At 43.3% G+C, this 14,261-nt stretch overlaps 1 protein-coding gene across 1 annotated transcript in view; it reads left to right on the top strand.

Annotated features, from left to right (window-relative positions):
- METAP1 (methionyl aminopeptidase 1) overlaps positions 1-14,261 on the top strand; it is a 56,839-nt gene that overhangs the window by 29,582 nt on the left and 12,996 nt on the right. The window contains exons 4-6 of the mRNA XM_068232149.1: positions 1,550-1,610; positions 12,843-12,934; positions 13,938-14,021. Coding sequence (XP_068088250.1) covers positions 1,550-1,610; positions 12,843-12,934; positions 13,938-14,021 — 237 coding nt within the window. The remainder of the gene's footprint in view (positions 1-1,549; positions 1,611-12,842; positions 12,935-13,937; positions 14,022-14,261) is intronic.

Below are 14,261 nucleotides of genomic sequence, written 5' to 3'. Positions count from 1 at the left end.
TGGGCAGTATTATGGTTTAAATTTTAGTTAAATTTTGTCAAAGCCTATTTTGCTCTGTGAACAAAACAGATTTCCTCTAGGTTTTACTCAGCATTACTCGGTTAACAATCCCATAGCCATTCTGTATACTGTAAATACTCTGTACAGCGCTGCAGAAGATTTCGGGATTATATAATAATGGGCACTGCTTCCCTGGCATTAGTACTGGTAAAATTGCATGGTGGTGCTTGAACACTGCAAATTTATCAGCCTTTTGTGCATCGGGCCCAAAGCCAATAAATGCTCTAAAAGCTACAGTATTGCAGGCCTTCAATAAGGCAAGCCTAATGGGCATTTCATGAAGCAGCGTATCACAGTAACGTGTCCATAATTGCCTGAAGGAGCAACGTCCCAACTGGCCAGTTTAGAGTGGGGGGGGGGGTAGCAAAACGGGTCAATTGAGGGATCGGAAATTAAGTGATCCCATCAATTAAGTGAGGAGGGAGCAGCATCTTGTAGAGAAGTACTATGGGGCTGTTAAACCCAGCTGCTTTTGATAAATGCCACACTTACCAGATGCTGATATGCTTCATGCAATTGTACTGGAACAGCTTGGATGCAACCCAACACCATCATTTTTCAAGATATAGCTTCTTTTATTGACTCATCAAGAAGTCATTAATTCTTGATGATTCAATAAAATAAGTCCTATCTTGAAAAACGACGGTGCTGGGTTGCGTCCAAGTTGTTCCAGTTATACTACCACTGTGGGCCAGAAGTTTTGACCCTGAGCACGTCTTCCTTCTCTGGTGGGTGCTGCTTATCCCTTGGTTGTCATTAAATTGTACTGACATTCTGAAAACTGCATGGTGATGCATATGGAAATTAGCCATATAGCCTTACTTGCCTCCATTACAAACCGTGGCTTAAAATGTGTTGTAGCTGACCTGCTGTAAGTACTTGGGGTACTTTACAACTGCAGGTTTTACACCTCACCCCTGTTCTCCATCCATCCTCTGGGAAAGTTGAGTGTTGATTACTGGAACTCTCACTGGCCCCTTCTACCACCTTTGGGAGCTGCAGTGGTCAGTAATAGGGATGGTGATTCATTCTGAGTTGATGCAGGAGTATGTGCTTTAAAAATGAAACTATTGAATTTCACCTTGCAGTGTTCTCCCCAGGCTCTTTTAGCAAGTGCTCCACCCGGCTAGTTTTGGTGTGCACCCGGCTGTTATCTGCTCAGCTCCTCCTCTGCTGTAAGCAGAATTGGGCAGAGAACCACCGGCCCTGCATTCTGTCATCTCGCCCCACCCGGCTACTTTTTCATGCTGCCCAGTAGGAAAAAAATTCTGGGGAGAACACTGGATTTGACTGGTCCAATTTCAAGGTGCATACATTTGCATATATAATCTTTATAATGCTGCATTAGCATGGATTGATTTGACACACACGCGCACACACACGCACACTTTCCTAGGTTGTAATATAGGAGTACTGGACAAACCAAGGGGGATGAATCATTTTTAAGGATATGTAATGCATATATGACTTCATTTTGTTTTATTTACAGACTCCAATGAGGCCAGTACCAAGCTACATACAGAGGCCTGATTATGCAGATCATCCACTAGGTAATTTTAAAGTAATTTTTTTTATATATTGTTGATTTTACATGTTTTGGGGGGTACATTCTGGCAGCATGAAATGTTCAGTAGCTGATTGTATTTCTCAGGGTTCCGTCCAACAGTAATGTAACATCCTATTAGACTGGGAGACTTGCTTGCTGACACGGCTCAATCTTGTATTACCTGTTAAGGTGCGTACACATGGCTGATATGCATAAACGACGGGTCCGTTCTGCTGACAGTTTAAGTGTGTACAGTCTTACAATTTATTTTTTTTTAAATGACTTGAATCAAATTGAGAATCTGTGGAGGGAGCTAAAGATCAGAGTAATGGAAGAAGACCATCCAACCTGAAGGATTTGTAGCTCATTGCTAAGGATGAATGGACAAAATTACTCGTGGAGACCTGCAAAAAGCTGGTCTGAAATTATAGAAAGCATTTGATTGCTGTAATAACCAATAAAGGCTTTTCTATTGATTATTGAGAAGTGTATGAATAATTTTGGAATCTACACTTTGTACTCAAATGTAAATAAAAGCTGAGAAATGCTTTTTCCCCTCAATAATTCCTCTTGTACATAGTCTTATCTTTTGGGAGACACCTATGTCATTTCCCATCAAAAAAATGTCTTCCTGGTTGAATAAAAGTAACTAACTTTAGTCAAAATTTGCCAAGGGTATGAATAATTATGGGCAGCAAAGATCACACTGCAGTGTGATTCTGGACAGAATGCTGCAGTTTTCTGCACCATGCATCAGAATCCCTATACCGGTGCATGACACTGCTAAGCGATTCGGGCTGCAGCTTCTCAGCAGTACGGGAGCCATGGCCGAAACGGTAGCGGTACCTAGGGGGATTAGACCCTTTTTGTCAAATCCGGGTTCACTGGTCTAAGCACTGATGGGGTCTTTTACATTTCAAAGAGGTAAGACCGTGGGACTAAAAGACAGTCAGATTGCTGGGGGGGAGGGGTTGGGTTCAGTTCAGTTGGCGCCATAGCTAATTTCAGACAGGTCTGATCTGATTTGTTTGCCTGATCAATTTTCTCATATCAGTGAATGGAAATCAATCAGAAAGATAATTGGAAGAAGTATCGGACAATAGACCGGCCAGTAAATCTGCCGAAAAAAAACTCGTTGTGTATTCCAAATCCTATATAAGAATCAAGTCACATATAAGAAATCTTGTACAGTTAGTCAATGAAGGTATTGCCTAACAACCTTTGTTATGCCTTTGGAAAGTAAAGGCACTACTTCATAGCCACTGATTTCACATTTGCTGCAGATTCTCGCACCACACATTGTTCAGCATGTGATTCACTTGTAATGAGGTACAGACTAACCAGCAAGCTCGTGGTGACCCAGAACTCATTGGAGTGTGTAAGGGACTACAATGGTCCTAAAAGCCCCCTTACTAGGATGTTAAGAAAAACAAAAGTTTGCTTTCTTAAAACAGAAAGAATTTGCGATAGTTCAGGTTGGAGTGAGCTTGAGATGTCTCCCAGTGCATCACTGCTGAATATATGCAAATTAACCATTGTACCCTTAGAAGCTAAACACACCTCCAGAACCGCTGGAATGCAATGATGTGTCAGCTTGTTAATTTGTACAGAGCCATAATAATCCAACATGCATACAGACTGTTTCGGATTGTTTGATCCTCATCAGTGCATGGCATGGATTCATTTGGCTCTATGCAGTAGGGCTTGTAAAACCGAGGTACAGCCTAACCAGCAAGCTCATGGTGACCCAGAACTCATTGGATTATTATGGCTCTGTACAAATTAACAAGATGACACATCATTGCATTCCAGCGGTTCTGGAGGTGTGTTTAGCTTCTAAGGGTACAATGGTTAATTTGCATATATTCAGCAGTGATGCACTGGGAGACATCTCAAGCTCACTCCAACCTGAATTATCGCACATTCTTTCTGTTCTAAGAAAGCAAACTTGTTTTTCTTAACATCCTAGTAAGGGGGCTTTTAGGACCATTGTAGTCCCTTACACACTCCAATGAGTTCTGGGTCACCATGAGCTTGGTGGTTAGTCTGTACCTCTCGGTGTTACAAGCCCTACTGCATAGAGCCAAATTTATCCATGCCATGCACTGAGGAGGATCAAACAATCCGAAACAGTCTGTATGCATGTTGGATTATTATGGTTCTGTACAAATTAACAAGCTGACACATCATTGCATTCCAGCGGTTCTGGAGGTTTGTTTAGCTTCCAATAGGTACAATGGTTAATTTGCATATATTCAGCAGTGATCCACTGGGAGACATCTCAAGCTCACTCCAACCTGAATTATCGCAAATTCTTTCTTTCTGTTTTAAGAAAGCAAACTTTTGTTTCACTTGTAATGAGTCAGTGGTATAGCATGCATATTTCTGTGTTTTCGATGCAAATTTTCCCATCCGGTTTTCATTTAACTTACTTCTTCTTGCTTCCTGTGCAGTCACACTTATAACACATTGCTAGAGATTCAAAATCAGATGCAAAAATAGTGTGTGTTTGTACGCACTTTAAAGCTAAAGGGAAGGGATTGGTCATTTCTCAACAAAGGTGGATTTTGCCAAGCAGTGCAGAAGGCAGGTGGGGCTGGGCATGTCCTAAAACTTTTTAGTCTTTTGATGTGACAATCTGTTCTGCAGTTAATCATGGAGAGGTTCTGGTTTTCAAACTTATTTTTCCTACTAGCAGTTAATCAGTAGGCGATGGCATAATGGACAGGGCAGTGTCCTATTCTGAATTACTTAGGCCCCATTCACACTTGAGATCACAAAACGCTAGCTATTAGCGCTAGTGTTTTTGCAACAGTGATTTTTACGCGATTAATGCATATTTTTCACTGGACATTTTTGCGTTTTTTTTTCGAGCGATCGCAATTGAAACACATTGCGATTGCTCAAAAAATTGCTGCATGTGGCAAGTTTTGCACAAATCCCTGACTGTCACAATAGACTGTGGATTAGTACCCCTATTACGGTGTTTTATTATAGTGGTCCCTTGTTAGTGGCGTTTTTTCTTTCGTGCCTTAGTATTGTCTTGCATGTCTTCTCTGGCAGACCAGAGTTTTATGAAAGGAAAATGCAGGCTGTCAATGCACATTCATTTACACTGAGTGGCCAAAAATACTAGAGACACTTTCTAATAACCAGTTGGTCCACATTTAGCTCTGATCACAGCCGATATTGTTCTTGGCATGGATTTAACAATATGCTGATGGCGTCGAAGAAATTTGTTCCATGGTTAAAATGTGAAAAAAAAAAAAAAATTGTTCCATGCTGGCATAGTGGCAGTTCTAAGTTGGATCAAATTGGATGGTGGTTTTTCCAAGCTTTGAAGTGATCTTTCGACTTTGTCCCACAAATGCTCAATAGGATTGAAGTCAGGGGACTGAGCTGACCATAGAAGCAGGTTAAACTCCAATTGATGTTACTCAAACCAATTTGAGATCGATCAAGCACAGTGGTAAGAGCCCACAACAGGTGTCTTTTCCTATTTTTCTGTGATACCAAAGGCACTCTTGATGGTCTCCTGCTGCTAAAGCCCATCCTTTGCAAAAATCCATGTTGTTGTGGGATATGATTTGTGATGCATCTGCATTGAATTCAGCTGCAATTTGTTGTGTTGTTGCCCTCCTGTTGCTGCACACTGTGTGCTACTCGTCTTTCACTTCTCCTCCAGCTTTTTTTTTTTTTTTTTTTACCAGAATAGTCCTAATTGCTTTTTTTTCTCATCTACTGCTCTCTAAACATCTAATATACTGATGAGTGAGAAAATCCTAAAAGAGTGGTTGTATCAGAGATGCTAGCACCAGCTCTTCTTACACAGACTATCATCCCTCGTTCAAAGTCCCTTAAATCTTCTCTCGCCCATTTTGACATTCACGTCCATGATAATTACATTGTCTAAAGTTGTGTTTCTTATTTAAAGTGAACCTCCGGACTAAAAATCGACTCAGCAGCACTGAAAAGGCTTGGTGTTCCTTTAAAGTGGATTCGAGATGAACTTTTACTCATTGCATAATTGTGTTCCTTACATATAGTTTATAGGGCATTCCTCAAGCCAAATACTTGTTTTGTTTTAATACCCTAATTTCCTATAAACTAAATAAGCCACACCCACAGCTTCTCCAGAGTGCCTTGGCGCTTGCAAGGGATTGTGGGATTTCAGTCTGGGCAGGTGAAAAAGGTGTTACTAGCTATAGATTTCAGAGGCAGAGTTTTCACAATCTGAGAGCTGCAGTGCAGATACAGATCAGTTGCCTGTGTAATGGAGGAGATAAGAGTGGAGTTTTCACAGAATATGCAGATTAGCATGCCTAGATACAGATAAGCTTGCCTGTGTGTGTGATTGTGTAATAATGACAAGCAGAAAACATGTCTGCTCCCATTGTATCACAGGAAAAAATATTAATATACTGTTGAAGCTGTTTGAAGATAGATTTGCTGTGTAAACTATCTAAACTTTAGATAAGATATATAGACAAGTCACTTGTTATATTTAGTTTTTCATCTCGGATCCGCTTTAACAGTTTCGCAGCATCAGAACTTTGTTTCTCTTATCCCAGCCTCATTTTTAGCTGCACAGAAGAAAACTGCCCGGGCTTTTTTCCTCTGATGCTGTGCAAAGCATGATGGGATTTCTGATGTTGTTGCTCTCATTCTGCTGTTTTTGATGCAAATTTTTTTTTTTTTTTTTTTTTTTTTTTTTTTTACATTTTGAATTTGACATTTGAAGCCTAGTGTGTGCAGCTCGGAGGGGTTATCAGGACACAGGACAGTTGGAACTGTGTCTCCTGCTCCTTGTCACCTCCTTTCAACCAAAAAGATGGCAGCCCCCATGAATCACAAACATTTGCCTGTTCTTTTAAAACAGGGTGGGTAAAAAATTATATTACCTATCTATTGTAATTAACATAACTAATCTAACTTAATGACAGTATGTTTGTGTAGGCTGAAGTTCCTCTTTAACTACTTCCCGACCGCCGTATAGACAAATGGCGGCCGGGAAGCAGACGCCGCAAGGACCGCCGTATTGACAAATGGCGGCGGTCCTTGTTTGGGCATGGGCGGAGCGATCGCGTCATCCGTGACGCGATCCTCCGCCTCCGCCTGTCGCCGCTCACTCGCCGCAACATCCCGCCGGCCATACGGAAGCGCCGGCGGGATGTTAACCCGACGATCGCCACATACAAAGTGTATAATACACTTTGTAATGTTTACAAAGTGTATTATACAGGCTGCCTCCTGCCCTGGTGGTCCCAATGTCCGAGGGACCACCAGGGCAGGCTGCAGCCACCCTAGTCTGCACCAAGCACACTGATTTTCTCCCCCCCCCCCCCGCCCCAGATCGCCCACAGCACCCATCAGACCCCCCCTGCCCACCCCCCAGACCCCTGTTTGCACCCAATCACCCCCCTAATCACCCATCAATCACTCCCTGTCACTATCTGTCAACGCTATTTTTTTTTTATACCCCCCCCTGCCCCCTGCTCCCTCCTGATCACCCCCCACCCCCCAAATTCTCCCCAGACCCCCCCCCATGCACTGTATGCATCTATCCCCCCTGATCACCTGTCAATCACCCATCAATCACCCCCTGCCACTGCCACCCATCAATCAGCCCCTAACCTGCCCCTTGCGGGCAATCTGATCACCCCCCCACACCAATAGATCGCCCGCAGATCCGACATCAGATCACCTCCCAAATCCATTGTTTACATCTATTCTCTCCTCTAAACACACACACTAATTACCCATCAATCACCCATCAATCACCCCCTATCACCACCTGTCACTTTTACCTATCAGATCAGACCCTAATCTGCCCCTTGCGGGCACCCAATCACCCGCCCACACGCTCAGATTGCCCTCAGACCCCCCCTTATCAATTCACCAGTGCATTCATTACATCTGTTCTTCCCTGTAATAACCCACTGATCACCTGTCAATCACCTATCACCCATCAATCACCCCCTGTCACTGCCACCCATCAATCAGCCCCTAACCTGCCCCTTGCGGGCAATCTGATCACCCACCCACACCATTAGATCGCCCGCAAACCCGCCGGCAGATTACCTCCCAAATGTATTGTTTACATCTGTTATCTTCTCTAAACACCCACTAATTACCCATCAATCACCCATCAATCACCCCCTATCACTGTTACCTATCAGATCAGACCCTAATCTGCCCCTTGCGGGCACCCAATCACCCGCCTACACGCTCAGATTACCCTCAGACCCCCCCCCCCCCCTTATCAATTCACCAGGACATTATTTACATCTATCCTTCCCTGTAATAACCCACTGATTACCTGTCAATCACCTGCCAATCACCTATCACCCATCAATCACCCCCTGTCACTGCCACCCAACAATCAGCCCCTAACCTGCCCCTTGCGGGCAATCTGATTACCCACCCACACCAATAGATCGCCCGCAGATCCGACATCAGATCACCACCCAAGCGCAGCGTTTACTCTCCTCTAAACACCCACTAATTACCCATCAATCACCCATCAATCACCCCCTATCACCACCTGTCACTGTTACCCATCAGATCAGACCCTAATCTGCCCCTTGCGGGCACCCAATCACCCGCCTACACGCTCAGATTACCCTCAGACCCCCCCTTATCAATTCGCCAGTGCAATATTTACATCTGTTCTCCCCTGTAATAACCCACTGATTACCTGTCAATCACCCATCAATCACCCCCTGTCACTGCCACCCATCAATCACCCCCTGTCACTGCCACCCATCAATCACCCGCTGTCACTGCCACCCATCAATCAGCCCCTAACCTGCCCCTTGCGGGCAATCTGATCACCCACCCACACCAATAGATCGCTCGCAGATCCGACGTCCGATCACCTCCCAAGTGCAGTGTTTACATCTGTTCTCTACCCTAAACACCCACTAATTACCCATCAATCACCCCCTGTCACTGCTACCTATCAGATTAGACCCCTATCTGCCCCTAGGGCACTCAATCACCCGCCCACACCCTCAGAATGCCCTCAGACCCCAGCCCTGATCACCTCGCCAGTGCATTGCTTGCATCTATTCCCCCCTCTAATCACACCTTGAGACACCCATCAATCACCTCCTGTCACCCCCTAGCACACCTACCCATCAGATCAGGCCCTAATTTGCCCCGTGTGGGCTCCTGATCACTCGGCCAAACCCTCAGATCCCCCTCAGACCCCCTTCCGATCACCTCCCCAGTGCATTGATTGCATCTATTTTCCCCTCTAACCACCCCCTGAGACACCCATCAATCACCTCCTGTCACCCCCCCTAGCACTCCTATCCATCAGATCAGGCCCAATACAACCTGTCATCTAAAAGGCCACCCTGCTTATGACCGGTTCCACAAAATTCGCCCCCTCATAGACCACCTGTCATCAAAATTTGCAGATGCTTATACCCCTGAACAGTCATTTTGAGACATTTGGTTTCCAGACTACTCACGGTTTTGGGCCCGTAAAATGCCAGGGCGGTATAGGAACCCCACAAGTGTCCCCATTTTAGAAAAAAAGACACCCCAAGGTATTCTGTTAGGTGTATGACGAGTTCATAGAAGATTTTATTTTTTGTCAAAAGTTAGCGGAAATTGATTTTTATTGGTTTTTTTCCACAAAGTGTCACTTTCCGCTAACTTTTGACAAAAAAATAAAATCTTCTATGAACTCGTCATACACCTAACAGAATACCTTGGGGTGTCTTCTTTCTAAAATGGGGTCACTTGTGGGGTTCCTATACTGCCCTGGCATTTTAGGGGCCCTAAACCGCGAGGAGTAGTCTAGAAAACAAATGCCTCAAAATGACCTGTGAATAGGACGTTGGGCCCCTTAGCGCACCTAGGCTGCAAAAAAGTGTCACACATGTGGTACCGCCGTACTCAGGAAAAGTAGTATAATGTGTTTTGGGGTGTATTTTTACACATACTCATGCTGGGTGGGAGAAATTTCTATGTAAATGGACAATTGTGTGTAAAAAAAACCAAACAATTGTCATTTACAGAGATATTTCTCCCACTTAGCATGGGTATGTGTAAAAATACACCCCAAAACGCATTATACTACTTCTCCTGAGTACGGCAGTACCACATGTGTGGCACTTTTTTACACCCTAAGTACGCTAAGGGGCCCAAAGTCCAATGAGTTAGGATTTCACAGGTCATTTTGCGACATTTGGTTTCAAGACTACTCCTCACGGTTTAGGGCCCCTAAAATGCCAGGGCAGTATAGGAACCCCACAAATGACCCCATTCTAGAAAGAAGACACCCAAAGGTATTCCGTACGGAGTATGGTGAGTTCATAGAAGATTTTTTTTGTCACAAGTTAGCGGAAAATGACACTTTGTGAAAAAAAACTATTAAAATCAATTTCCACTAACTTGTGACAAAAAAATAAAAACTTCTATGAACTCACCATACTCCGTACGGAATACCTTGGGGTGTCTTCCTTCTAAAATGGGGTCATTAGTGGGGTTCCTATACTGCCCTGGCATTTTAGGGGCCCTAAACCGCGAGGAGTAGTCTTGAAACAAAAGACCTGTGAAATCCTAAAGGTACTCATTGGACTTTGGGCCCCTTAGTGCAGTTAGGGTGCTAAAAAGTGCCACACATGTGGTATCGCCGTACTCGGGAGAAGTAGTATAATGTGTTTTGGGGTGTATTTTTACACATACCCATGCTGGGTGGGAGAAATACCTCTGTAAATGACAATCTTTTGATTTATTTTTTTACACACAATTGTCCATTTACAGAGGTATTTCTCCCACCCAGCATGGGTATGTGTAAAAATACACCCCAAAACACATTGTACTACTTCTCCCGAGTATGGCGATACCACATGTGTGGCACTTTTTTGCACCCTAACTGCGCTAAAGGGCCCAAAGTCCAATGAGTACCTTTAGGATTTCACAGGTCATTTTTGAGAAATTTCGTTTCAAGACTACTCCTCACGGTTTAGGGCCCCTAAAATGCCAGGGCAGTATAGGAACCCCACAAATGACCCCATTTTAGAAAGAAGACACCCCAAGGTATTCCGTTAGTAGTATGGCGAGTTCATAGAAGATTTTATTTTTTGTCACAAGTTAGCGGAAATTGATTTTAATTGTGTTTTTTCACAAAGTGTCATTTTCCGCTAACTTTTGACAAAAAATTAAATCTTCTATGAACTCACCATACTCCTAACGGAATAACTTGGGGTGTCTTCTTTCTAAAATAGGGTCATTTGTGGGGTTCCTATACTGCCCTGGCATTTTAGGGGCCCTAAACCGTGAGGAGTAGTCTTGAAACGAAATTTCTCAAAATGACCTGTGAAATCCTAAAGGTACTCATTGGACTTTGGACCCTTTAGCGCAGTTAGGGTGCAAAAAAGTGCCACACGTGGTATTGCCGTACTCAGGAGAAGTAGTATAATGTGTTTTGTGGTGTATTTTTACACATACCCATGCTGAGTGGGAGAAAGATCTCTGTAAATGGACAATTGTGTGTAAAAAAAATTAACAAATTGTCATTTACAGAGATAGTTCTCCCACCCAGCATGGGTATGTGTAAAAATACACCCCAAAACACATTATACTACTTCTCCTGAGTACGGCAATACCACATGTGTGGCACTTTTTTGCAGCCTAACTGCGCTAAGGGGTCCAAAGTCCAATGAGCACCTTTAGGCTTTACAGGGGTGCTTACAATTTAGCACCCCCCAAAATGTCAGGACAGTAAACACACCCCACAAATGACCCCATTTTGGAAAGTAGACCCTTCAAGGTATTCAGAGAGGGGCATGGTGAGTCCGTGGCAGATTTCATTTTTTTTATGTCGCAAGTTAGAAGAAATGGGCCTCTATTCATAAAGCATTTCCGCATGAGGAAATGCAGAAAGCCGCTCGCTTTACCGACCACACAGCAAAATATGTATTCATAAAGGCTTTTTCCGCATGAAAAGCCGACATCCACGAGCAGAGTGATCAATCACCGCCTTGCGCGGTGATTATCACAGCAAAAGTAACAAATGTCAATTCATAAAGATTAGAGGTAGCGGTATGCGGACGGGTATTACCGCTACCTCTGATGTGGCGAGAAGTGTGCGGAATCCGTTGCAGTGAATGGGACAGACCTCCCAAGCAGCTGCAGAGAGAACACCGCACGGAGGGATTCCGCCTGCTTCTCCTGTTTCCGCATGCGTAGGACAGCCTAACGCCTGCCTACAGCGGAGTATCTCCGCACGCCTGTCACAACTAGCTAATTTTTTATGAATTACCTCCCTGAAGGCGGAAATACCGACAGCGGTGTTTCCCCGCTCGACTTTCCCCGCTCGCAGGCACTTTTATGAATCGAGGCCATGGAAACTTTTTTTTTTTTTTTCTCACAAAGTGTCATTTTCCGCTTACTTGTGACAAAAAATATCTTCTATGAACTCACTATGCCTCTCAGTGAATACTTTGGGATGTCTTCTTTCCAAAATGGGGTCATTTGGGGGGTATTTATACTATCCTGGAATTCTAGCCCCTCATGAAACATGACAGGGGGTCAGAAAAGTCAGAGATGCTTGTAAATGGGAAAATTCACTTTTTGCACCAGAGTTTGTAAACGCTATAACTTTTACCCAAACCAATAAATATACACTGAATGGGTTTTTTTTAATCAAAAACGTTTGTCCACATTTTTCGCGCTGCATGTATACAGAAATTTTACTTTATTTGAAAAATGTCAGCACAGAAAGTTAAAAAAAATCATTTTTTTGCCAAAATTCATGTCTTTTTTGATGAATATAATAAAAAGTAAAAATCGCAGGAGCAATCAAATAGCACCAAAAGAAAGCTTTATTAGTGACAAGAAAAGGAGCCAAAATTCATTTAGGTGGTAGGTTGTATGAGCGAGCAATAAACCGTGAAAGCTGCAGTGGTCTGAATGGAAAAAAAGTGGCCGGTCGGGTAGAAAGCCCTAGGTCCTCAAGTGGTTAAGCTACTATGTATTGTTGTGCCACTCTACGTCACTGTTGGACTGGTTTACTTTCAGAGAGAGGTCTCTAATAAGTATGTACTTGAAACCTCAGGGAAATTGAGCAGAATAGGTGCATGTAATAAAAAAAAAAATGCCAGCACCCTGTAAACGCACTAGTGAACAATCCCTGTAGACATCGATCAATCCAATACTGTTTTTGTTTGTTTTTTGTTTATTTAATAGTGGTTTAACATGCATTCTCTCACTTCATCAGGCATGTCAGAGTCTGAACAAGCCTTAAAAGGAACTTCCCAAATCAAAGTTCTATCTCCAGATGATATAGAGGGAATGCGTGTCGTATGTAGGGTATGTATTTTAATGCTTAGTATTTCCTATCCTTTTTCCCCCACTGCCACTCTGAATCAATATGAAGTGAAAGCATGTGATGTGTACAGTATGTATACATATCTTATGTGTGTGTCAACATTAACCACTTCCATACCAGCAGTCTCTGCCCCCTTAAAGAGGAACTCCAGTGAAAATAATGTAGTAAAAAAAGTGCTTCATTTTTTACCATAATTATGTATAAATGATTTAGTCAGTGTTTGCTCATTGTAAAATCTTTCCTCTCCCAGATTCACATTCTGACATTTATTACATGGTGACATTGTTACTGTGGGCAGGTTATTTAGCTGTTTCTAGCTGCTCTGTCTGTTACAGACAGCTAATAACAGCTATTTCCTGTCTCTGAACATTGTTACATTGTGGCAGTTTGCCAGCAGTACCGCGGTATTCAGAGCCTCTTGTGGGAGGGGTTTCAGCACAAAATCAGTCACACAGCGCCCCCTGATGGTCTGTTTGTGAAAATCATTGTCTTTCTCATGTAAAATGGGGTATCAGCTACTGATTGGGAAAAAGTTCAATTCTTGGTTGGAGTTTCTCTTTAAGGACCAAAGACTGCTGGTACAGTAAAGCGCTGCATCCCAACAAATCGTCGCACATACTCGCCGTTCACGGCGCTGCCCCATCGCCGCAGGCTCCTCTCTCTGCCGTTTGTATGATGGCAGAGTGCTGACAGACGGTCAGGAGCCGCTTTCATTGGTTCCGAACGCTGGCTATCAATGGGAACCAATATGATTGGCTCTCTGTGATCATGCGGTCAGGAGCTAAATTGGCTTCTGACCTTCTTACAGAGCAAATTGTGGCGGGTGTAGAGCGGCAGGGACGCGCAATTCAGAGCATCATCCAGCACCACCTGCTGGACGTAGATTCGTATTGCGTCGGTCCGGAACCAGTTAAGATGGCAAGAATGGCAAGATTAATATTTTTTCATTTTTCTACAATGAATTGTCTTGGTTTTTATCTGCAGCTTGCGAGGGAGGTGCTTAGTGTAGCGGCCATGATGGTTAGAGCTGGTGTCACAACTGAAGAGATAGATCATGCAGTCCATTTGGTGAGAGTTCATTTTATTTTTCTAAATAACTGTATCATGCTTTGAATTACATTTGGTTTTGTGGTTTTTATAATACTTAATGTACCTTATTAAATAGATATAAGCTTCCAATAATTGAGCCATAGGTCTAGAGAAATCTATCAGTAAATAGCCAAACAGTACTTTCTAATAGTGTATGCCTTACATTGTGATGACTAAGGGCTGGCTCACACAGGCTTCTGCGTGGTACTAAAGAGTAAC

The sequence above is a fragment of the Hyperolius riggenbachi genome, chromosome 1 (assembly GCF_040937935.1).
Source record: "Hyperolius riggenbachi isolate aHypRig1 chromosome 1, aHypRig1.pri, whole genome shotgun sequence".
Taxonomy (NCBI): Eukaryota; Metazoa; Chordata; class Amphibia; order Anura; family Hyperoliidae; genus Hyperolius; species Hyperolius riggenbachi.
Note: the sequence above shows the minus strand (reverse complement) of the source record. Positions and strands in the feature narration are given on the sequence as shown.